Genomic DNA, 22,308 nt, shown 5'->3' with positions numbered 1-22,308 from the left:
TGTGTATATGTATGTGTATGTAGCCTACTCTATATATAGGCTATTTATTTATTTTGTTTTTATTTTATTTTTATTTTTTTGGGGTGGGGGGTGGGGGGGTGGGGGGGGTGGGGGGTTAGGGACATATTACCGTTTTTAATTTGCCTTTTTTTTCTCCTCCTATTTTGGATTGTTTTTTTTATTTTCATCATGTCTGTGTGTTTTTTGTTTGTTTTATTTTTCTAAACTGTTTGTCAGTTGTCTATAAAAACAAAACGAGTATCTTTATTTCTCTAATTTTCCCTGGATATATAATATTCCCAAAAGCTGAAAAGCTCAATACATGTCTGATCTGAAGAGGAGTCTCAGTTGTTGCTGTGGAGTCTGATCAGTCAGATGATTCACATGGGAAAGGTAAATATGAATGACAGCACGGTGTGACGTCACCAAATACTTACACAAAACTAAGATTGTAACTATGAGGTAATGATGTCAAAGATCACTTAAATATTCCGACAGCACCTGAAGGCCAGCAGAAGCCCCCCCCCCCCCGCTTCCCCCGCCCCACCCCCGCTGGGCCGAGCGGGGCTGTGATTGGCGGACGGGCTGTGTCGTCAGAGGGCGTTATTAGAATAAACCGTAGAAAACAAGAAGCTGCAGCACGAAGAGAAGAAGAGGAGAGGAGAGCAGAAAGAGAGAGAAACAGAAGAAACAAACTGAGACCAGAAACCTTCAGGAGACATTTAACAGGTGAGGTCACTTTCCGGGTTCAACCTCACACACCTGAGCTGAACTCTGCTGCTGCGCGCGAGGTTAAACTGTTTATTTGTTTATCTGTTTATCTGTTTGTGTGTGACGTTCGGATCCCGCGGGGGAAACAGAGCGGTGAGGGTCCCTGCTGTCTGCAGACTGAGCAGCACGAGTCACAGGAATACACAACTTAAATAAAGAATCCACTTAAAACAGAAATGAAGAGGAAAATAAAAAAGCATAAGAACGTAATATTGTAGTGTAAGTTATGGCTAGTGCAATGACGTCACATAAAGCGTCATCGTGTTTGTAAAGTGTTGGACATAGTAAACATTTAAAGTAACAGGTATGTATACACACTGCCTGTCAACAGTCTGGACACATCACATGTTTCTTTATTTTTTACTATTTTCCACCATGTTAGAATAACAGTAAAACATCAAAACTATGAAATAACACAAATTGAATTATGCAGCGACCAAAAAAAGTGTTAACAAATCCAAACTATCTTTGTATTTTAGATTCTTTGCCTTGATGGAAAGACAAAGGCTTGGAAAGAAATTCATACGTAGGATCAACTTCACTATTTATATTTGTCTGAGAAACTCATTTTCAAGCGTTTCAGCAGAAGACTTTAGATCAAATGCTTTAAGAGAATGAAACACAGAACATTCAGTCAGGTTCAGACTGTGACTGGTGGTGAATATTTACATATATTTATGTATTCTGCAAAGTAACTAGTAACTCAGCCGGCAGATAAATGTAGAGGAGGAGAAAGTCTCACAGGATGGAAAAACTCAGTAAAGATCCAGAACCTCAGAACTGGAGGAACTGGACTGAGTTACTTTCCTCCTCCGAGTGTAAATAAATACTATTATTAATATATAAATAAGATTATCTGTCTTCTTCTTCTGCTGCATCAGACAGACAGAGGTTCAGCTGCTGTCAGCTGAGGAAAATAACCTGTTAGATTAGACTGAAATATTACTCCTATTTATATTTAATACCTTCCTATTTGTGTAGATTAGATTAGAGCGACACCAGCAGGACGGAGAACCACAGAGAGGTAACCCACATGGAAATGTTCAGATGTTTTACATACACCAGGACAACTGACCGCAGGATATTTACCTAAAACTACAGACACACAGCAGAGTCGGTCCAACCTGCTGGGCAGCAGCGAGACAATCAGAAGAAGAAGAAGGAAGAAGAAGAAGAAGAAGAGTTAACAGCTGCTCCAACAATCAAATAAAACCAAACATCAGACTCATGAAATGAATTAGAATAAAAACTGTCAGGCAGCTCAGGCTGAAGGAGAGAGAGCAGAGAGCAGAGAGGAGAGAGCAGAGAGGAGAGAGCAGAGAGGAGAGAGGAGAGAGGAGAGAGGAGAGAGGAGAGAGCAGAGAGCAGAGAGGAGAGAGGAGAGAGCAGAGAGCAGAGAGGAGAGAGCAGAGAGGAGAGAGGAGAGAGGAGAGAGCAGAGAGCAGAGAGGAGAGAGGAGAGAGGAGAGAGGAGAGAGCAGAGAGGAGAGAGCAAAGAGGAGAGAGGAGAGAGCAGAGAGGAGAGAGCAGAGAGAGCAGAGAGGAGAGAGAGAGAGCAGAGAGGAGAGAGCAGAGAGCAGAGAGCAGAGAGCAGAGAGGAGAGAGGAGGAGAGCAGAGAGGAGAGAGGAGAGAGCAGAGAGCAGAGAGCAGAGAGGAGAGAGCAGAGAGGAGAGAGCAGAGAGCAGAGAGCAGAGAGGAGAGAGCAGAGAGGAGAGAGCAGAGAGCAGAGAGGAGAGAGCAGAGAGGAGAGAGCAGAGAGCAGAGAGGAGAGAGCAGAGAGGAGAGAGCAGAGAGGAGAGAGCAGAGCAGAGAGGAGAGAGCAGAGAGGAGAGAGGAGAGAGCAGAGGAGAGAGGAGAGAGCAGAGAGGAGAGAGCAGAGGAGAGAGGAGAGAGCAGAGAGGAGAGAGCAGAGAGGAGAGAGCAGAGGAGAGAGGAGAGAGCAGAGAGCAGAGAGGAGAGAGCAGAGAGGAGAGAGCAGAGAGGAGAGAGCAGAGCAGAGAGGAGAGAGCAGAGAGGAGAGAGGAGAGAGCAGAGGAGAGAGGAGAGAGCAGAGAGGAGAGAGCAGAGAGGAGAGAGCAGAGAGGAGAGAGGAGAGAGCAGAGGAGAGAGCAGAGAGCAGAGAGGAGAGAGCAGAGGAGAGAGGAGAGAGCAGAGAGGAGAGAGCAGAGGAGAGAGGAGAGAGGAGAGAGGAGAGAGCAGAGAGGAGAGAGCAGAGGAGAGAGGAGAGAGCAGAGAGGAGAGAGCAGAGAGGAGAGAGCAGAGGAGAGAGGAGAGAGCAGAGAGCAGAGAGGAGAGAGCAGAGAGGAGAGAGCAGAGAGGAGAGAGCAGAGCAGAGAGGAGAGAGCAGAGAGGAGAGAGGAGAGAGCAGAGGAGAGAGGAGAGAGCAGAGAGGAGAGAGCAGAGAGGAGAGAGCAGAGAGAGCAGGGAGCAGAGAGGAGAGAGGAGAGAGCAGAGGAGAGAGCAGAGAGGAGAGAGCAGAGAGGAGAGAGGAGAGAGCAGAGGAGAGAGGAGAGAGCAGAGAGGAGAGAGCAGAGAGGAGAGAGCAGAGAGAGCAGGGAGCAGAGAGGAGAGAGGAGAGAGCAGAGCAGAGAGCAGAGAGGAGAGAGCAGAGAGGAGAGAGCAGAGAGCAGAGAGCAGAGAGGAGAGAGCAGAGGAGAGAGGAGAGAGCAGAGAGGAGAGAGCAGAAAGGAGAGAGCAGAGAGGAGAGAAGAGAGAGCAGAGAGGAGAGAGGAGAGAACTGATCATGTAAAGATCACAAACTGAACTCACATCAGCAGACTGAAGAGGAAATATAGAATTCCTGCAGTAAAGGAAACTGAACAAACATCACAGCCAAGCGATAAGGAATATTATATTGACCGGAGGAAATGAAAACATGAAGTGAACTCTCTGTACAATCCTGTAGGAACATTACAGTGAATTGTTTTATTGCAGGTAATTCATATGGGGCTGCAGTGTGTTATCAGAGCAGCAGATACATGATGACATCAGCATGTTCATGATGACATGTGATGATGTCATGAGAACTGAAGGTTAATTCTTACTCATATATGGGAATAAATTTAATGAGAGAGAGAGAGAGAGAGAGAGACAGAAGAGACACACACAGAGAGAGAGAGAGAAGAGACACACACAGAGAGAGAGAGAGAGAGAAGAGACACAGAGAGAGAGAGAGAGAGAAGAGACACACAGAGAGAGAGAGAGAGAAGAGAGAGAGAGAGAGAGAGACAGAAGAGACACACACACAGAGAGAGAGAGAGAGAGAGAGAGAGAGAGAGAGACAGAAGAGACACACACACAGAGAGAGAGAGAGAGAGAGAGAGAGAGAGAGAGAGAAGAGACACACACAGAGAGAGAGAAGAGACACACAGAGAGAGAGAGAGAGAAGAGACACAGAGAGAGAGAGAGACAGAAGAGACACACAGAGAGAGAGAGAGAAGAGACACACAGAGAGAGAGAGAGAGAGAGAGAGAGAGAGAGAGAAGAGACACACACAGAGAGAGAGAGAGAGAGAAGAGACACAGAGAGAGAGAGAGAGAGAAGAGACACAGAGAGAGAGAGAGACAGAAGAGACACAGAGAGAGAGAGAGAGAGAAGAGACACAGAGAGAGAGAGAGAGAGAAGAGACACACAGAGAGAGAGAGAGAGAAGAGAGAGAGAGAGAGAGACAGAAGAGACACACACACAGAGAGAGAGAGAGAGAGAGAGAGAGAGAGAGAGACAGAAGAGACACACACACAGAGAGAGAGAGAGAGAGAGAGAGAGAGAGAGAAGAGACACACACAGAGAGAGAGAAGAGACACACAGAGAGAGAGAGAGAGAAGAGACACAGAGAGAGAGAGAGACAGAAGAGACACACAGAGAGAGAGAGAGAAGAGACACACAGAGAGAGAGAGAGAGAGAGAGAGAGAAGAGACACACACAGAGAGAGAGAGAGAGAGAGAGAGAGAGAGAGACAGAAGAGACACACACAGAGAGAGAGAGAGAGAGAAGAGACACACAGAGAGAGAGAGAGAGAAGAGACACACAGAGAGAGAGAGAGAGAAGAGACACACAGAGAGAGAGAGAGACAGAAGAGACACACACAGAGAGAGAGAGAAGAGACACACAGAGAGAGAGAGAGAGAAGAGACACACAGAGAGAGAGAGAAGAGACACACAGAGAGAGAGAGAGAGAAGAGACACACAGAGAGAGAGAGAGAGAGAGAGAGAGAGAAGAGACACACACAGAGAGAGAGAGAGAGAGAAGAGACACACAGAGAGAGAGAGAGAGAAGAGACACAGAGAGAGAGAGAGAGAGAGAGAGAGAGAGAAGAGACACACACAGAGAGAGAGAGAGAGAAGAGACACACAGAGAGAGAGAGAGAGTCAGTACAGGAGTGTGTCCAGCAGCCTGGGATAACTGTTGTGGTATTGGTGCAGGTGTGTGTGCAGGAGATGGGCGGCCAGCTGTCGGTGGAGGGGGTCCATGTGGTGGTGGTGGGCGGGGGGTTCGGCGGCATCGCGGCGGCTCAGGAGCTGAAGTCGAAGCAGGTCAGCTTCACTCTGATCGACATGCGAGACGCCTTCCATCACAACGTGGCGGCGCTGCGGGCCTCCGTCCAGACCGGTACCTCCGCCTCGGACATTTAGTTTTTATTTTAGGAGAATTTGTCTTTTTGTAATTAGTTTTATTTTTCTAAATATAATTTTTTAGTTTTTGTAATTATTCTATATATTTTTTTTTTTATTATTTCATGCATATTTTAATTTTGATTTTTTTGACATTTTAATTTGATAACATTTTTCTAAATAGTTGTATTTTTTATTTCTATAAGCTTTTTTATTTCTATTTTTCTAAGTAGTTTAATTTTTTACTTTTGTAATTTTATCTATTATTGTTCTTCATTTATTTGTTATTTCTTTTATTCAATTGATGTGTTTTCCCATCATGCACTGGGTTTGTGGTTCTTCACCATAAGTGAGTGTCATGCTCAGTAACGAGTCGACCTTTGACCCGCTCTGTTCTTCTGCAGGTTTCGCTAAGAAAACCTTTATTCCTTATTCTGCGACGTTCGGAGAGAGTTTTGTCCAGGGAAGAGTGGAGCGAGTCGACACCGAGGGGCTGACGGTCACTCTGGAGGGGGGGAAGGTAACGGGCTGCAGGGCGGGGTGTGGAGCCACGAGTCACGAGTCACAAGTCTCATTAGGTCACAAGTCACAAGTCACACAAGTCACACAAGTCACACAAGTCACAAGTCACATTAAGTCACAAGTCACATTAAGTCACAAGTCACACAAGTCACACAAGTCACACAAGTCACAAGTCACATTAAGTCACAAGTCACAAGTCACACAAGTCACACGTCACATTAAGTCACACGTCACATTAAGTCACAAGTCACATTAAGTCACAAGTCACACAAGTCACAAGTCACATTAAGTCACAAGTCACATTAAGTCAAGTCAAGTTAAGTCAAGTTAAGTTAAGTTGTGTTGTTGCAGCAGCAAATATAATAGGATACAGCAAAAAAAATAGAATAGAAAAATAGAATAGAAATAAGAATAGGAAAATATCGCGAAGGGAAGTATGAAACAAAAAAGAAAGCGATGTTAAGTTATCAGTGCTGAGAACTGAAAAGAAAATAGAAAACAGAAGAAGAATAGAAAATAATATGACAGATGCTGCAGCAGGCGCCATCTTGGTGATTACAAGATGTTGTTAAGATGTTTTGATTTTGAATCATATCAAAGTGTAACCAGGTCAAAGTTCACCCAGGTCAAAGTGTAACCAGGTCAAAGTGTAACCAGGTCAAAGTTCACCCAGGTCAAAGTTCACCCAGGTCAAAGTCTAACCAGGTCAAAGTTCACCCAGGTCAAAGTCTAACCAGGTCAAAGTTCACCCAGGTCAAAGTGTAACCAGGTCAAAGTTCACCCAGGTCAAAGTGTAACCAGGTCAAAGTCTAACCAGGTCAAAGTTCACCCAGGTCAAAGTCTAACCAGGTCAAAGTTCACCCAGGTCAAAGTGTAACCAGGTCAAAGTTCACCCAGGTCAAAGTGTAACCAGGTCAAAGTTCACCCAGGTCAAAGTGTAACCAGGTCAAAGTTCACCCAGGTCAAAGTCTAACCAGGTCAAAGTTCACCCAGGTCAAAGTGTAACCAGGTCAAAGTCTAACCAGGTCAAAGTTCACCCAGGTCAAAGTCTAACCAGGTCAAAGTTCACCCAGGTCAAAGTCTAACCAGGTCAAAGTTCACCCAGGTCAAAGTTCACCCAGGTCAAAGTCTAACCAGGTCAAAGTTCACCCAGGTCAAAGTCTAACCAGGTCAAAGTTCACCCAGGTCAAAGTTCACCCAGGTCAAAGTCTAACCAGGTCAAAGTCTAACCAGGTCAAAGTTCACCCAGGTCAAAGTTCACCCGGGTCAAAGTTCACCCGGGTCAAAGTTCACCCGGGTCAAAGTTCACCCAGGTCAAAGTCTAACCAGGTCAAAGTCTAACCAGGTCAAAGTTCACCCGGGTCAAAGTTCACCCGGGTCAAAGTTCACCCGGGTCAAAGTTCACCCAGGTCAAAGTCTAACCAGGTCAAAGTCTAACCAGGTCAAAGTTCACCCGGGTCAAAGTTCACCCGGGTCAAAGTTCACCCGGGTCAAAGTTCACCCAGGTCAAAGTTCACCCGGGTCAAAGTTCACCCGGGTCATGCTGACTGGACAGATCCTTCAGTGATGTGTAAGTGAAGGTTTGCTTGTGTTGAACAGGAGATCAAGTTCACCCACCTCATCCTGTGCACCGGGACTGACGGGCCGTTCCCGGGGAAGTTCAACACCGTGGCGTCCCACCAGACCGCCGTCCAGAAGTACGACGACCTCGTCAAGGAGGTGCGGCTCACACAGTCAGCTGTTCAGAGCTGAAGACCTCCAACATGGCCGCCAGAGGGGGGCGCTTACATCGCCTGGAAGCCCTTTATAATTATGTGTGTGTGTGTGTGTGTGTGTGTGTGTGGATCAGATCCAGGCGGCAGAGTCGGTGCTGGTGGTGGGAGGAGGCTCGACCGGAGTGGAGATGGCTGCTGAGATCAAGACTGAATATCCAGACAAGAAGGTGACGAGTCTGAAGAGACTCCGTTAGATTTGAGTCTGAGAGTCTGAAAACAGATTTATCGGTGATACTACTACTGCTACTACTGCAATTATTGATACTACTACTGCTACTACTGCAATTATTGATACTACTACTGCTACTACTGCATGTGTTGAATGTTGTTGTATGTCTCATGTTTAATTGGGATGACCCCTGACCCCAGGTGGTCCTGATCCACTCCCGGGTCGGCCTGGCCGACACGGAGCTGCTGGCCAGCGTCAGGCAGCAGGTGAAGGAGGTTCTGCTGGCGAAGGGAGTGGAGCTCATACTGGGTAGGCAAACTGTCAGCTGGTTGTCTTCCAGGGCGTTTTCACACTGTAGAGTCCGTTTAAAGTCTGAACCAGAGTCCACTAGGTTGTTCCACTGTACTGGTCCGGCTCCTTTCACACCGACTGATATCAAGCGGACAGATATCTTGGTGGACTACAGAGAAATGGCACCCGTCTTATCTCTGAGTTCCATTTTTTTGAGGGTGTAATCCTCTGCAATGTGTCGGACGTTCTTCCTCTGGGGCGGCCAGTAGCTTCCTCTCTAGCTGGTGACGTTTCAAGGCTTAAAATCTATTTAACGACGGGTAAAATATCAACAAGAACTCTCCTGTCAACAGTATGTCTGTGTTAGGTGAGTGTACAGCATATACATTTGTTTCCGTAAAGTCTTGACCGAGGCGGCAGGCGTACCGAGTGTCTCCGTACCGACCGCGGAGAAAGAAGAGAACAGAATCTGGTTCGGACTCCACAGTCTCTACCGGCTCGGCGATTACGATCCCGACCAAGCTGGGGTGTAGATTCTGTCCTCTCTGCTGTAATTTGACTAAAAACAACCAAACACCCCACCGTGAACCGACACAACACTACGCACATATCGTCATTTCCTCTCTTTGGGTCGGACTCGAATCGAAATTGTTTGAGACGGACCATGTTTGGCGAACTTTTTACAAGTTTCTGGTCTGCAGCCGAGTCCGCGGGGCGAGTTCACACCTGTCAGAACGATCCCGACTTAACAAAAAGCTACAGACCAAACCTGTAGGTGTGAAAGCCTCGTCAGTTAAAGATGCCGCGTGCCGGGTTTTCATATCGCTGGAAATGAGCAGTCGTGACACGCTGAGGCTTACAGAAGACAAAACGGGTCCAGATTCTGTCGAGTCCCACAGTGTTTTTGTGGCGTTGACGTGCGGCGGAGTATCTGAACATGATGTGTACCTGTGTCTGTAGTCTGAACAAAATGTCAGAGCCACTTGTTCTTCCTAGGAAACAGGCGGAGAAAGTGAATCTCTTATTGATTTCCCCGATTATCCCCTTCAGTCATGGAGGAGGTGAAGGAATACGATGGGAATTCTGAAGAATTTGAGGATCACAAACCAAAAAAACAATTATTTTACCCCAAAACTATGAACATTGCAAAATATGACAGAGAGCTAAAATGTGCAAGGCAAAGAAATCAGATTTACATCCACAATCATGATCTTTGCAAACTAAATTGAAAATGTATAATTTGAAGCAGTGCAGTTAAATTAGATATTTTCACTGCTTCAGTCTCAGGTTGCAGTTTCATTCCTCATCTGATCACATGTTATGATTTTTTTTTTGTCTGAAGTGCGACGGCATTCCTGGGATTTGTCTTTGTGTTTCTGGGTTTCCGGTTTGCGTTTCTTGAACAGACGCTTTAGGGGCGGGGCTTTGGAGAGGCGGGGGGGGGGGGGGTCTGCTGCTCCTCTATTGGTCAGATCGGTCTATTGGTAAGATTGAGTGACAGTCGATGTGCCTTGTGTATGAACCATGGAAGTATTAGTTGTGAAAAGAAGCCCTAACCCTGAGAGGTGTTGCACAATAAACATATCAACTGTCCTGTAGGAACTTTACATCTATTGATTTACATAGAACTTGATAAATTCATTTCCATCACCAACTTATTGAGTAAACACCGCCCCATTTTTCACAATTCATTTATGAGAACTGACGGGACGTAATCCTTCAGCCGGTAAACAGACCGGCAGATAAAGCGGAGCAGCGGGTTCAGGAGGTTTGCGGGGGATGCGGCTCAGCGGGAGCGAAGCGGCTCTCCACTGAACTGTGGTGGATCTGCATGTGGTGGATCTGCATGTGGTGGATCTGCATGTGGTGGATCTGCATGTGGTGGATCTGCATGTGTTTGACTAAGCCAGATGGAGGCAGAGGATAAATGGATTCAGATAGAGCAGAGGAGAGCCGGCCATCCTGCAACCTGATGGAAACTCACTGAGCAGGTCCAGCAGGCCGGGAGTCCGGATGGAAACAAACTGGCTTTTATTAATCTGGATCTGAGTTGGGTCCATTTATTCATCCATCGAAGTGGTAATTTAGTTCAAAAAACTAAATGTTCCCTTTTACTTCGTGAGCACTAATTCGAAAAATGTAGAAAATAAACTTAAATATGTTGCCAATGCTACTGATGTCACAATAATCTGAATGGGACTTCCTGGTTAAATAAAGGCTAAATCAAATCGGATCAAATAAAAAAATATGTTTTATAATATTACTGTGCAGTAACATTTCAGAAGATCCTTGTAGCTCAGTGGGAAGAGCCGGGTTTCATTCCTACTGGGAATAAAAATCTATTCATTCAGACTGCTGTGGGGCTCTTTGGATAAAAAAAAACAAAATATATGTAACATTTTACACTGTTTTACATATTTTAATACATATTAGAATAACAAACATGAGAAAAGTAAAGCAGGTTCCCGGGTCTCTGCTGCGCCTCAGGACAGAAGGTTGTGAACCTGGAGCAGCTGCAGCTGAACGTGACGCAGAAGAACACGCCGGTGACCACCGACCGAGGGACGCAGATCCTCACAGACCTGATCCTCTGCTGCACCGGCCTCAAGGTCAACTCCGCCGCCTACGCCTCCAGCCTGCGTGAGTCTGCCGTCTGCACCGGAACCGCTTCACAGAGGAACTGAACCCCAAACCCTCACAGATCTGGGTGTGACTAGACCGCCTCTGTGGGTTTGCTGCCATCTACTGGTTAAAAGCGTGCTATTGCAATTTCCATCTGCTCTCGGCTGGCTCTTTGGCGCACCAGATGATGATGTCACCACCTGTTGTACTCTGTAGAAGGTGACGTCATCACCTCGCACTAAAGATCAGCCAATAGCAGATGGTCATTACTCATTTCAGTAGCATGCTGTTTACCTTTAGATGTCAGACTTTACACAGGTTTGGGGTTTAGTTTCTAAAAACCCCAAATCACCTAAATCAGTTTCTGGGAAAATGTTGAAATCTGCATCCAGGTCTGTTTGGTGCAGTTTGGCTCTCTGTCCACTGGGGGCGGTGTTGCTGTATCTGAGTTAGAGAGTTTGCTGTTTTGTGGAGGTTTCTTTCAATCAGGTCTAGTATAGGGAATGCTGCTCACTAACTGACTGATCAAATAACTAACTATAAAACTAATTGACTGACTGACTGACTGATTGACTGATTGACTAACTAATTACCTGACAGTCTGATTGAATAACTTACAAACTAAATGACTGACAGACTAATTCACTAACTGACTGATTGAGTCCCTATCTTGACAGCTTTGCATTCTGGGTACACAGCCTCAACTGATGAGGTTTTAGTATGGAGGGACGATGAGAGGTTATGATGTAAACCTGGTGAACACCTGGTGAAGTTATGAAATCCATCCTCTTAATAACTGTAGAAATAAGAAATAAGTTAAAGGCAAGGCTGGAAGTAACTAATTACATTTACTCCTGTTACTGTAATTGAGAAGCTTTGTTGTGTACTTGTACTTTTTGAGTATTTGTTAAAGTCAGTACTGTGACTTTTCCTTCAGTCCATTTTAAATCCATCCATCACAGAACAGATTGTGTCTCTCCATCAGCAACAGAAACTGGATCGACAGAAACTGACAAACTGTGGATCCATTCACAGTGAGAAGAGGAATCTGACTTTACTTTGTTTCTGCACTTTATTTTCTCGTTTCTAATGTTTCCAGTGAAAAGAATCTAGTTTGAACTCTGACCTCTCTCCTGTTAGAATCACATGGAAAAGATCACAGCTAACAACGTTCTCTGTTCTAAAGAGGAACTCAGGAACTTTTACTCTGAGGACATTTTAAATCACACACTTTTTACTTTTACTGAAGGAGATTTTTACACCAGAACTTTGACTTCTACTGCAGTAAAATATCAGTAAAGTAACAGTAGTTCTACTGCAGCATGATATTTCAGTTCTCTTTCTACTAAAACACATCACTCTGGGAAAAGAAACATTCTGCCAAACTGACCTGTCTGGTTAAGTAAAGGTCTGATTGAAAGACAGAAAGCAAGTTAAGAAATCAATCAATCAATCAATCAATCAATGAAGTCATCCGTTCTGTTTTTTCCCAGCAGCCTCCAGTCTGGCGGAGAACGGCGCTCTGAAGGTGAACGCCCAGCTGCAGGTGGAAGGTTTCTCCAACGTCTTCGCTGTGGGCGACTGCGCCGACGTCAGGGAGCCCAAGATGGCGTACCACGCCGGGCTGCACGCCGCCGTCGCCGTTAGCAACATCATCAACAGTGTGAACAAAAAGGACCTGACCTCCTACCACACAGGTATACACTCTGACCTCTGACCTCACAGGTACACACCCTGACCTCTGACCTCACAGGTACACACCCTGACCTCTGACCTCTGACCACACAGGTACACACTCTGACCTCTGACCTCACAGGTACACACCCTGACCTCTGACCTCACAGGTACACACCCTGACCTCTGACCTCTGACCACACAGGTACACACACCCTGACCTCTGACCTCACAGGTACACACCCTGACCTCTGACCACACAGGTACACACTCTGACCTCTGACCACACAGGTACACACCCTGACCTCTGACCTCTCACCACACAGGTGTTGCCGGTTGCCCTCTGTGTCTCACTGGTTGCCCTCTGTGTTGCTGGTTGCCCTCTGTGTTGCTGGTTGCCCTCTGTGTTGCTGGTTGCCCTCTGTGTTGCTGGTTGCCCTCTGTGTCTCACTGGTTGCCCTCTGTGTTGCTGGTTGCCCTCTGTGTCTCACTGGTTGCCCTCTGTGTCTCACTGGTTGCCCTCTGTGTCTCACTGGTTGCCCTCTGTGTTGCTGGTTGCCCTCTGTGTTGCTGGTTGCCCTCTGTGCCTCACTGGTTGCCCTCTGTGCCTCACTGGTTGCCCTCTGTGTCTCACTGGTTGCCCTCTGTGTCTCACTGGTTGCCCTCTGTGTTGCTGGTTGCCCTCTGTGCCTCACTGGTTGCCCTCTGTGTCTCACTGGTTGCCCTCTGTGTTGCTGGTTGCCCTCTGTGCCTCACTGGTTGCCCTCTGTGTCTCACTGGTTGCCCTCTGTGTTGCTGGTTGCCCTCTGTGCCTCACTGGTTGCCCTCTGTGTCTCACTGGTTGCCCTCTGTGTCTCACTGGTTGCCCTCTGTGTTGCTGGTTGCCCTCTGTGTCTCACTGGTTGCCCTCTGTGTCTCACTGGTTGCCCTGTGTGTTGCTGCAGGTCGGGTCACCATGCTGCTGGCGATGGGGCGTGACGACGGCGTCGGTCAGTACAGCGGCCTCAAGCTGCCGCGCCAGCTGGTGGCTCTGGCCAAGAGCCAAGACCTGCTGCTGTGGAAGAGCTGGAAGGAGATGCAGCAGCAGTCACCCTGACCTCTGACCTCTGACCTCTGACCCCGCCCCCCACTCCCCCTACACCCTACACCCCCCCCAGCTGATGTCCTATTGGTTTACACTATCTGCCACTGCCAGAGGAGCTAAAGCCCAAACCCAAATCCTGACAAACAGCTGCTGCTGAACTCCTGACATGTTTTCACCTCCAGCTGTCAGACAGATCTGGGTTTGGAGTTCGGTTCTTCTTTATTGATCCGTCCGCCTCCACATCCTGTTTCGACCGGAAATTTGCCAAAACAAAAACTTCATTTCCCATGATTCCTTGTCAGTGACAGAGAGAGGAGAGAAAATGTCTTCCTTCAGCCAACATGAGTTTACAGTGACTAACAGAAAGCTCAAGAGTTTCGACTGTTGAGTTTTTACAAACATTTTATTTCCCTTACAAAAAAGTAATGTGAAAACGCACATGTGAATTGAAATCACTTCTGCTTTTTTCACACATGTTGGTTTTCATATGTGAACATGTGAAATTTCCCATTGACATTTTCACCTGTGAATTGTCTCTTTGCATGTGAACTGAAGTTTTCACATGTGAAACAGATCTTGACAGATCTAATGTCCGGGGAAAATGTGAAACAAAAAGTTCACATGTGGAAAAAAACCCCACTTCATTTAGAAATAGATTTTTTTAACATCTTAAGTAAAAACTGTCGGAATACAAAGTGAGAAAAATTGTTCACATGTGAAAACCAACATGTGTCCAGAAAGCACATGTGACTTTTTTGTGAGGAATAGTAATTGACTGATAGCTGCATGACAACATGGCGGCTGCAGCGTGTTTCTGAGGTTTGGAGTAAAAGTTACTGGAGAAGAACTGTACTATATAAAATCTGCATTTCATCAATATGTACAGAAAAACCTCTGATTTACGTTACTGCGCAAAAGTCTTAGTCACATGTAAAAAAAAATCTGTAAAGCGAAGATTTCAAAAATAATGAAATTAAAAAAGTTTCTAAATATCCAAAAAGTTACTACAAAGAGCCGTCTGCTGACACACTGATGCAGAAAACAAATAAACATCCACGACAACATTTATATAAAAAAACCTTGGCTGCCTCAGACTTTTGCATAGTACTGCATGTTAAAATATTTTATGAATTTGTGAGATATTGTTTACATCCGAACCAAAAGTTGCCTTGTGCTGGATATTAGAAATCATTGCATCATTTTGTACATTGATCTTTTGCCAATAATCAAAATAAATAATAGTCATCAATGCTTTGCCTGCAGTTTTCTTTTATGGAGTTATGTATGGTAAAATAATGCAGCTGAAACACAGGAGGGTTAGAGAGAAAACACATGAAACCAGACTTTCAAAACAATAATTTACTTTATTAAGATTTTTTTCAAACATTAAATAATGTGTTTCAACATTAAAAAAAGCTCTTGATTTGTGTTTTCATTCATAACAGTTTGTTACATTCAACACAGCGGGATTCTGGGACTTCTGTAGAGTGTGTGTGTGTGTGTGTGTGTGTGTGTGTCAAAATCTCCTTGTCATCATTATCTTTCGTGTTATCAGCTTTCGTTGGCACTTTTTTAAATAAAACACTTTGCTTTTCCTGCTGCACATTTCCCACAAAATTCAGACAAGGATGAATTTTCACCATCATGCATTTTAAAAACAATAAAAAAAAAACAGACAGGTGAACTGTTGCATCAGACCACACGGGGCTTGAAGACGTTTGAAGAGTTTATCTGGACTGAGACTCAAACTGAGTCCCAGAGAAAAAAAAAAACAACCCGCCGCTTTAAATCGACTTCAATAAATAAATAAATTCAAGTCTGATCTTCAGTGAATCTGCCTGAAGAAGACGAGCAGCAGCAGGATGAAGATCATTTCTCTTCTCACCAGCAAATGATCAACTTCTATAAAAACAAGCCTCCAAAAAAACCAAACGAGGCTGTAAACTGTTCAGGACGAGGTAGAGAGGGAGAAGACGCTTCTGTCTCCACAACAACTGGAACATTTATTTATTTATTTATTTATTTATTTATCAGAACAGTAAAAAAAGAGCTGGAGGACAAACCTGCTGCTCTGCTGGAGAAACAAGAAATATTAATATGTGATGTAAAAAAACAAAAAGTGTTGACTTCTCCGGCTGCCGAGCCATCATGCCATCAAATAAATATCAATAAATAGATCGGTGTTCTTCCATCCTGGTCCTGCCCGCTAATTCATTTTAGTTAATTGCATTCGTCTCGTGTCCCAGGTGGAACTCAGCCTCTGATTGGACGGAGTCAAATTCAAAACCGCTGAGACAGAAAAACATTAAACACAAAGAAAACTGAACCGTAAATAGCTGCTGCTGTCGGGACGCCCCGCCCCCGCCCCCGCCCCCCTTGACACACACACACACACACACACACACACACACACACACACACACACACACACACACACACACACACACACACACACACACACACACACACACACCCCGACACACCTCCCTCCAAAATGTGACCGAACACACTGTGAGACAAAGAGCTGAACTGCGCTTTGGAAAGAACCGGAAGGTCCTGCTCCGCACCTCAGAAACACCCGGTGAGACAAAACTCGGATAACTCTTTAGGAATGCAAACTATTAACACAGGAGAGACGGGCGGAGCGTCGCCGACACCCGATTGGCTCCCGGTGATGTGTGCGGGAGGCGTGGTGGGAGGCGGGAAACCAGATGAACCGGTCTGAACCGTCCGTCTGCTGGAATGTGAAGAGTCTTGGTGAGTCAGAAAAAGCAGACGGCGTTTAAGGAAATAAACGTCTTAACGAGGAGGGAGTGCAGTGATGCCACGCCACGCCACGCCACGCCACGCCAGGGTCGACGAGCGTCTGGAACTCCAGACCAAACACTGAGGTCTGGTTTCAGTGGAGAGTTTTAGTGTCCCATGATGCTCTGAGTGTTTCAGAGGCTTTTCAACCCCGATGAGAAGAAAACTCTGGAGGAAACACTGAACTGGAATTTCAAGATTTTCCTGCAGTGAAAATGGTCCAAATTAATGTAAAAATAATGAATATCAGCACAAAATATTGGCTATTACCAGCTTCAATCCTAAAATATCGGTATCAGTCTTCAAAAATCCGAATCAGTCGAGCCCTACTGGACATTATAAGGTTGAGGAAACAACCAACTTTAGCCCAGTCGCAACAAATCCCCCACAATCCCCCGCTGCAGCCTCGGTCCCTCCGCGGTCTAGTCGGCCTTGGCGGCCTTAGGCTCCGCCCTCCGCAGGTACGTCTGGTAGAAGAAGCGGGTGAAGAGCAGCAGGTAGCTGAGGTACATGAGCGCCGCCCACACGATGTTGTCCAGGTGGGAGGGGCAGTCGCCGCGCCGCCGCCAGCGGAACACCAGGCCGCTGACCGCCAGGCCCACGGCCATCTGGGAGATCTGAGCGGCGGTGATGAGCACGGCGAGGGGGCGGGGCACGCGCAGGCCGGCGGCCCGCGCCGCGTAGTAGCTGTACATGAGCGCGTGGACGCCGTAGTTCATGGTCATGAACCAGCCGCCGCCCGCCACCATGTCCTTATAGGAGTACCAGGAGTACAGCAGGACGGTGATGTGGTGATACCAGTGCAGGAAGAGCAGACGCTGCTTCCTCAGGACGACGAAGGCCGTGTCTCCTGGAGGGGGGGGGGGGGGGGGGGCATATTAATACATTTTATTTATAAAACACATAACGGATAAAAAAAACCAAGTGGTAATCTACTGGGTTCCATGTTGGATTTGGACGACACTTTGAGTCTCATTGCTAGTACACCCTTTTTTTTAAAAATTAATTAATTAATTAAATTTTTTTTTTAAACTGCACTGATTGGCCTGAGGGGGCGCTGCAGTGTTCACTTGTTGGATTTTGACCAAACTCAGCGCTGAGCTCAGCACTCAGAGTGACTCTGATTGGCCCGAGAGGAAACTACAGTTACAGCTCAAAGCAAGGAGATGTGTTTGTTCCTGATTTGTTCCTATCCAAAATTTAATATTGCGATCATGTCCCGCCAAAATTTCGCGATATATAATATTATCACAGGGAAATTTGATCTTACTATTCATGCAAAAATGGCCATTTGGTGTAATTTTCTCATTCCTGCGGCTGATTGTGGAAAAGAGAACCCAGTTGAAATAAAATGACAAACTTTTCACTACAACTATGATTTTTTTTTGTTTCTTACTATCCTACCACTAGTAGGGTGGGGTGATATTCGATACCGCAGGAAAATATTGCAATACTCACAAAATATCGTGATATTCAATATTGTTGAATATCAGCCCAAGCCTCGACTGAAACAATTAGACTTTCATTCAAACAACAGACTGAGACATTCCTGGGTACCCCCCCCCCCCCCCGGCCCCGCCCCGCCCCGCCCCGCCCCGCCCCGCCCGTCCTGCAGCTGGACTCACCCTCCCGTCCTGCAGCTGGACTCACCCCGCCCCGTCCTGCAGCTGGACTCACCCCCCCCCCCGTCCTGCAGCTGGACTCACCCAGCTCCGGAGCCTTGCTCAGCACGAAGGCGTACGCCCAGAACTTGCTGACCGGACCGTAGTAGAAGCTCTGATCGCAGACGGAGGACCGGAACCCGCCGGACCTCAGGACGTGAAGCATGAAGCTGCCGGTCCGAACCGCTCCCACGATGCTGCAGACACACACACACACACACACACAAGAAACTTAACACACAGCCTGGCTGGGGGCGCTTGGTTTATGATCCAACAAAGCTGTTTCACTGCTGGATCTCATCCTTTCTAATAATTAACAAGCTCTGACTAACTTAACACACCGTCACCGCTGCTGCTGTTGCCGAGCAACAAGAGACACAGGTTTGTTCACACCGATCCACTGAGCGGCTTCACCTTGACTAGCTGTTTACAACTCATCCAAGTTGTTTCTAGACGTGGAGGCTGAACTGAGGCCGGACCGAGGCCGAACTGAGGCTGAACCGAGGCTGAACCGAGGCTGAACCGAGGCTGAACCGAGGCCGGACCGAGGCCGAACCGAGGCCGGACCGAGGCCGGACCGAGGCCGGACCGAGGCCGGACCGAGGCCGGACCGAGGCCGGACCGAGGCCGGACCGAGGCCGGACCGAGGCCGGACCGAGGCCGGACTGGGTGCAACAGGTAAAGTTTAGTAACATCTGCGTCTCCCTGAGTCTTCTGGGGTTTGTGACAGAAATAAAGCTTTATCTTGTACATATGGACTTCTTCTTCTCTGGTTTTTGATATGAGGAATATACAAAACCAGATTCCATGCACCATGTGTAACTTGGCCAATAAATACTTCTTAAAAAAAAAAAAAGGGTGGAAGCCAAACTCAGCCTTCACTAATTAAATCTAAAAAATAACAGACGTGACAATCTAATCAGGTCTGAGGTTTAGGACACACTGTCTCTCTCTGCGAGGCTGAACCAGAATGTTTCTGTCAGTCTGATCCAGAAGAAATTATAATTTTGATGAGATTTCATGTCAACAGTGAGATTGAAACAGTATTATAGGCTCACACACACACACACACACCTGAACAGGGCCAGGCTGAGGGACCAGAGCACCAGCGGCCGGCGCAGGTTCAGCTTCTCTCTCTCCTTCATGAAGTGTCGTCCTGCGAACACCAGAGCTGCGTACAGAGCGCTGAACACAAACGACTTGCTCCTGCACACACGCACACACACACACACACACACACACACACACACACACACACACACACACACACACACAGAGGAAACACACTGTAAAGATCCACTTCTACAACATCATCTTCAGCTTCAACCTGCACAGCAGCAGGACTGAAATAAATAATTTCTATAGAGATTAATAAATAATTCAACTCAGTTTTCACAGATAAACAGATTTCCATGTACAGCTACATTTACAGTTTAGACATTTAGAGAACTCTCTTTTCCAGAGAGACTCTACTGAGGTCAACAGCAGAATCAGCATCAGTTCCTAGATCACAAACAACCAACAATAAGGAGGTCAAAGGTCAGAGGTCACAGCATCCTGACAGTAGACAGAACAAATATTGCTGTGAGTCTGAACGGTCATCATGATGAAGGAGAAGTGAAGGGAAATAAAGAAGAAATTAAAACGGGACAGAAACAGTTTTCAGCAGAAGAGGCGTTAAGAACAATAGAAGTTTTTTATTTTGGGTTCAGATGAACTTTGAGACTGAACAACAACCTCTGTCTACAGGGTTAAACTGTTGCTTAGCAACAAGAACAACAAAACCGCATTTCTGGGATTTAACACACCTTCCACTCACTGAACGACATTCACTGAATACCTCTGATATGACAGTGTCACACTGACATATCATGTTACAATCAACTTCACATTCCAAATCATAATCATATGATAAACTTGATGGGAATATTATAGTAATACCATAGGAGATAAGATTATCATTAAGTACAAAAAGATCACTATAAACTTACTACTGAGTATACAGACACATTATAATATCTATAGGAATATCATATAAGTGTTATACTGATACCATATGAGATAAGATTACCATTATGTACAATAAGATCACTATATAACTATCACTATATCAGAATATTATAGTGATACCTGAGATTAAAAATACCATTAAGTATAATAAGGTCACTTTAAAATCAGTGTTGACACCACAGACACACTGTAAGCCCCTATAGGAATATTACATATGAATATATTACTGGCAGATGAAATATTTCTCCTCATTTTGCACTTTTGCACAAAAGACTCAGAAGATTTCATAACCGCTCCGGCTCTTTGAGTGACAGACTGGATGAGCAGCTCTCACCTGGGCTAACTGGCCCCAAAATAAATACAGCAGGTTTAAAAACGGAGGTGTGACGTCACCTGTGCGGTGAGTCACCGGGCAGACTGACAGGACTGGTGTGTTGTGTTGTGATGTTATGTCAGAGTGTTACACCGATTCCTCCGGTTGGTTTCTGTCCATCTGTGATAAAGTCATGGCTGCTCTATGCTTTCCTGCACACATCCCGGTTTCTCTTGTATGAAGAGAAAGACACGCCAAACTCCATTCAAAAATCTGTCAGTTTAAGCGTTTCTTGGTTATCGGTAGTTTTACACACGTCCTACAACAACACTAAATATATGTTCTGAATCGGCAGGACCCACTCTTCGATACGGCTGACATCTAATAAACTAAGCAACACTATATTTAAATAAAATCGTCACTTTTACGAATTGATTCACGCTGTTCGCTACCGCTCACCACGCTCTCGATGGGAGATTGCGAGAATCGACCGATACTAAAGTAAAAGCTGACATTTTATTGAAATGAGTGCTGCTTAGTGTATAGCATGTAAGCCGAAATGAAGATGGGATCCCAATAATTCATAAAAAATCTCACGTCATATTTTATGAGACGTGTGTATTTGCAAAGAAGCAAGGAATTATGAAATTGACAGATTTTTAAAGGGAGTACGGCATAAGACGTCTCTCCATCCCAGAGAACGAAGCGTATCGCTCTGATTTTATTTTTTGTCAACCTTGCTGTTTTCTTGGCAAGGTCTTCTCTTAAAATTACATTTTAATCCATATGGCAAAAAATTATACAATTTGATAAAATAAAAAAACTCTAAATCAAGTGAGATCAAGTGAGATTTCTTACCAGTTGGCTTGCATCCATTCTATCGCGCCTCTCTCGTCAAACCGGCGCTCGAAGTCATATTCAGACAGCGGGAGGAGAAACTGCGTCTCATTCATCTTGTTAGGACACTTAATGAAATATTAAACTGAGTCTCTAATTCAGAAGACAGTAGTTTTCTGTCCGGTGTCTCCTGTCTGTCTCCTCCAGTCTGCTCCCACCTGGTTTCCACCCCCAATTAAAGCCTGTTAGCAGGGGGCGTGGCCTGTGAGCGGGGGGCGTGGTCTGCAGCTACCTGACTCTATTGTTGTCATCTTTTGTTTTCCTCCTGGAAACCTACTGCTTTCTTTTTCTTTTTTTCAACCTGGAAATTTACTGTTGTCCTCTTCTCTCTTACCTGCAGATCTACTAATCTTCTAATTTCTTCATTTGCTCTTGTTTTCTCTCAGAGTTTCTTTACAAATGTTCATTACACATGTTCATGTGATTTGGCTATTCAGCAGACAGAGGGATTTTATTATTTATTATCATTATCAATCTATTAGATGTTTAGATGGTAATTTTGTTATGTATTATATTTGCCATCATCACAGAGCACAGACATGTGAGAAGGTTATCACAGCTGTATCGGTCTAGTTAGCATAGTTTTGGTTTGATAAATGTAAAAAAAAAAAAACATACAATGTACAGAAAAACAATACATCTAAAGCATTATCCTGGATGCCATATTGAAGTCACTCTTATTTCCAGTGTGGGGCTTGAATGTAAGAAACATGGCCGATCAGAGAGAGAGAGAGAGAGAGAGAGAGCTCACACAACACCAGTCAGTATTAATCGATCTAAACTTTTCAAATGGATTCAGTTGGCGTCCTATCTTCTGTTTTTATAACTCTTATTAGAGAGCAGAACAGTCTGTATGGATGTGACTCCATCAGTAAACAGATAAATCAGTTTCATTATATCACAGTCTCAGTCCAGACTGAACCAGACTGCAACAGGTCGACTCAAACTGACCTGGAAACTGTTCAGATTCTTTACTTGAATAATTAAGAAATTAGGAAAAATCAATTCTAATGAGGTGACACGTTTAGTTTAGTTTAGTTTACTTTAGTTTATTTGCACATATTTAAACAAACAAGCAAAAAATATGTTTACATAATAATAAAA

General features: G+C 45.3%; 2 protein-coding genes across 4 annotated transcripts; one reads left to right on the top strand and one right to left on the bottom strand.

The window, feature by feature from the left end:
- The first annotated feature begins 623 nt into the window (after positions 1-623).
- On the top strand, positions 624-14,851 carry aifm2 (AIF family member 2). 3 transcript variants are annotated; one of them, XM_071901095.2, is made up of 9 exons: positions 624-729; positions 5,193-5,379; positions 5,786-5,901; positions 7,503-7,622; positions 7,753-7,845; positions 8,048-8,156; positions 10,626-10,778; positions 12,254-12,457; positions 13,379-14,851. In XM_071901095.2, exons 2-9 carry the CDS (start codon positions 5,208-5,210, stop codon positions 13,528-13,530), a joined length of 1,119 nt encoding a protein of 372 aa, XP_071757196.2. In that variant the 5' UTR covers positions 624-729; positions 5,193-5,207; the 3' UTR covers positions 13,531-14,851. The 3 variants fall into 3 exon arrangements, with proteins under 3 accessions (XP_071757196.2, XP_071757199.2, XP_071757198.2); XM_071901098.2 differs by lacking the exon at positions 624-729 and having other exon boundaries at positions 5,116-5,379; positions 5,786-5,880; XM_071901097.2 differs by lacking the exon at positions 624-729 and having other exon boundaries at positions 5,116-5,379; positions 12,257-12,457.
- An 11-nt stretch (positions 14,852-14,862) lies between these two features.
- Positions 14,863-21,339, bottom strand: elovl6l (ELOVL family member 6, elongation of long chain fatty acids like). The gene is made up of 5 exons (XM_071901101.2): positions 21,166-21,339; positions 19,059-19,190; positions 18,030-18,181; positions 15,982-17,173; positions 14,863-15,893 (listed from the first exon to the last, which is right to left on the bottom strand). Exons 1-4 carry the CDS (start codon positions 21,258-21,260, stop codon positions 16,746-16,748), a joined length of 807 nt encoding a protein of 268 aa, XP_071757202.2. The 5' UTR covers positions 21,261-21,339; the 3' UTR covers positions 14,863-15,893; positions 15,982-16,745.
- Between the last annotated feature and the right edge of the window lie 969 nt (positions 21,340-22,308).

This window comes from Centroberyx gerrardi, chromosome 15, assembly GCF_048128805.1.
Source record: "Centroberyx gerrardi isolate f3 chromosome 15, fCenGer3.hap1.cur.20231027, whole genome shotgun sequence".
NCBI lineage: Eukaryota > Metazoa > Chordata > Actinopteri > Beryciformes > Berycidae > Centroberyx > Centroberyx gerrardi.
This window is presented reverse-complemented; position numbering and strand designations above follow the sequence as displayed.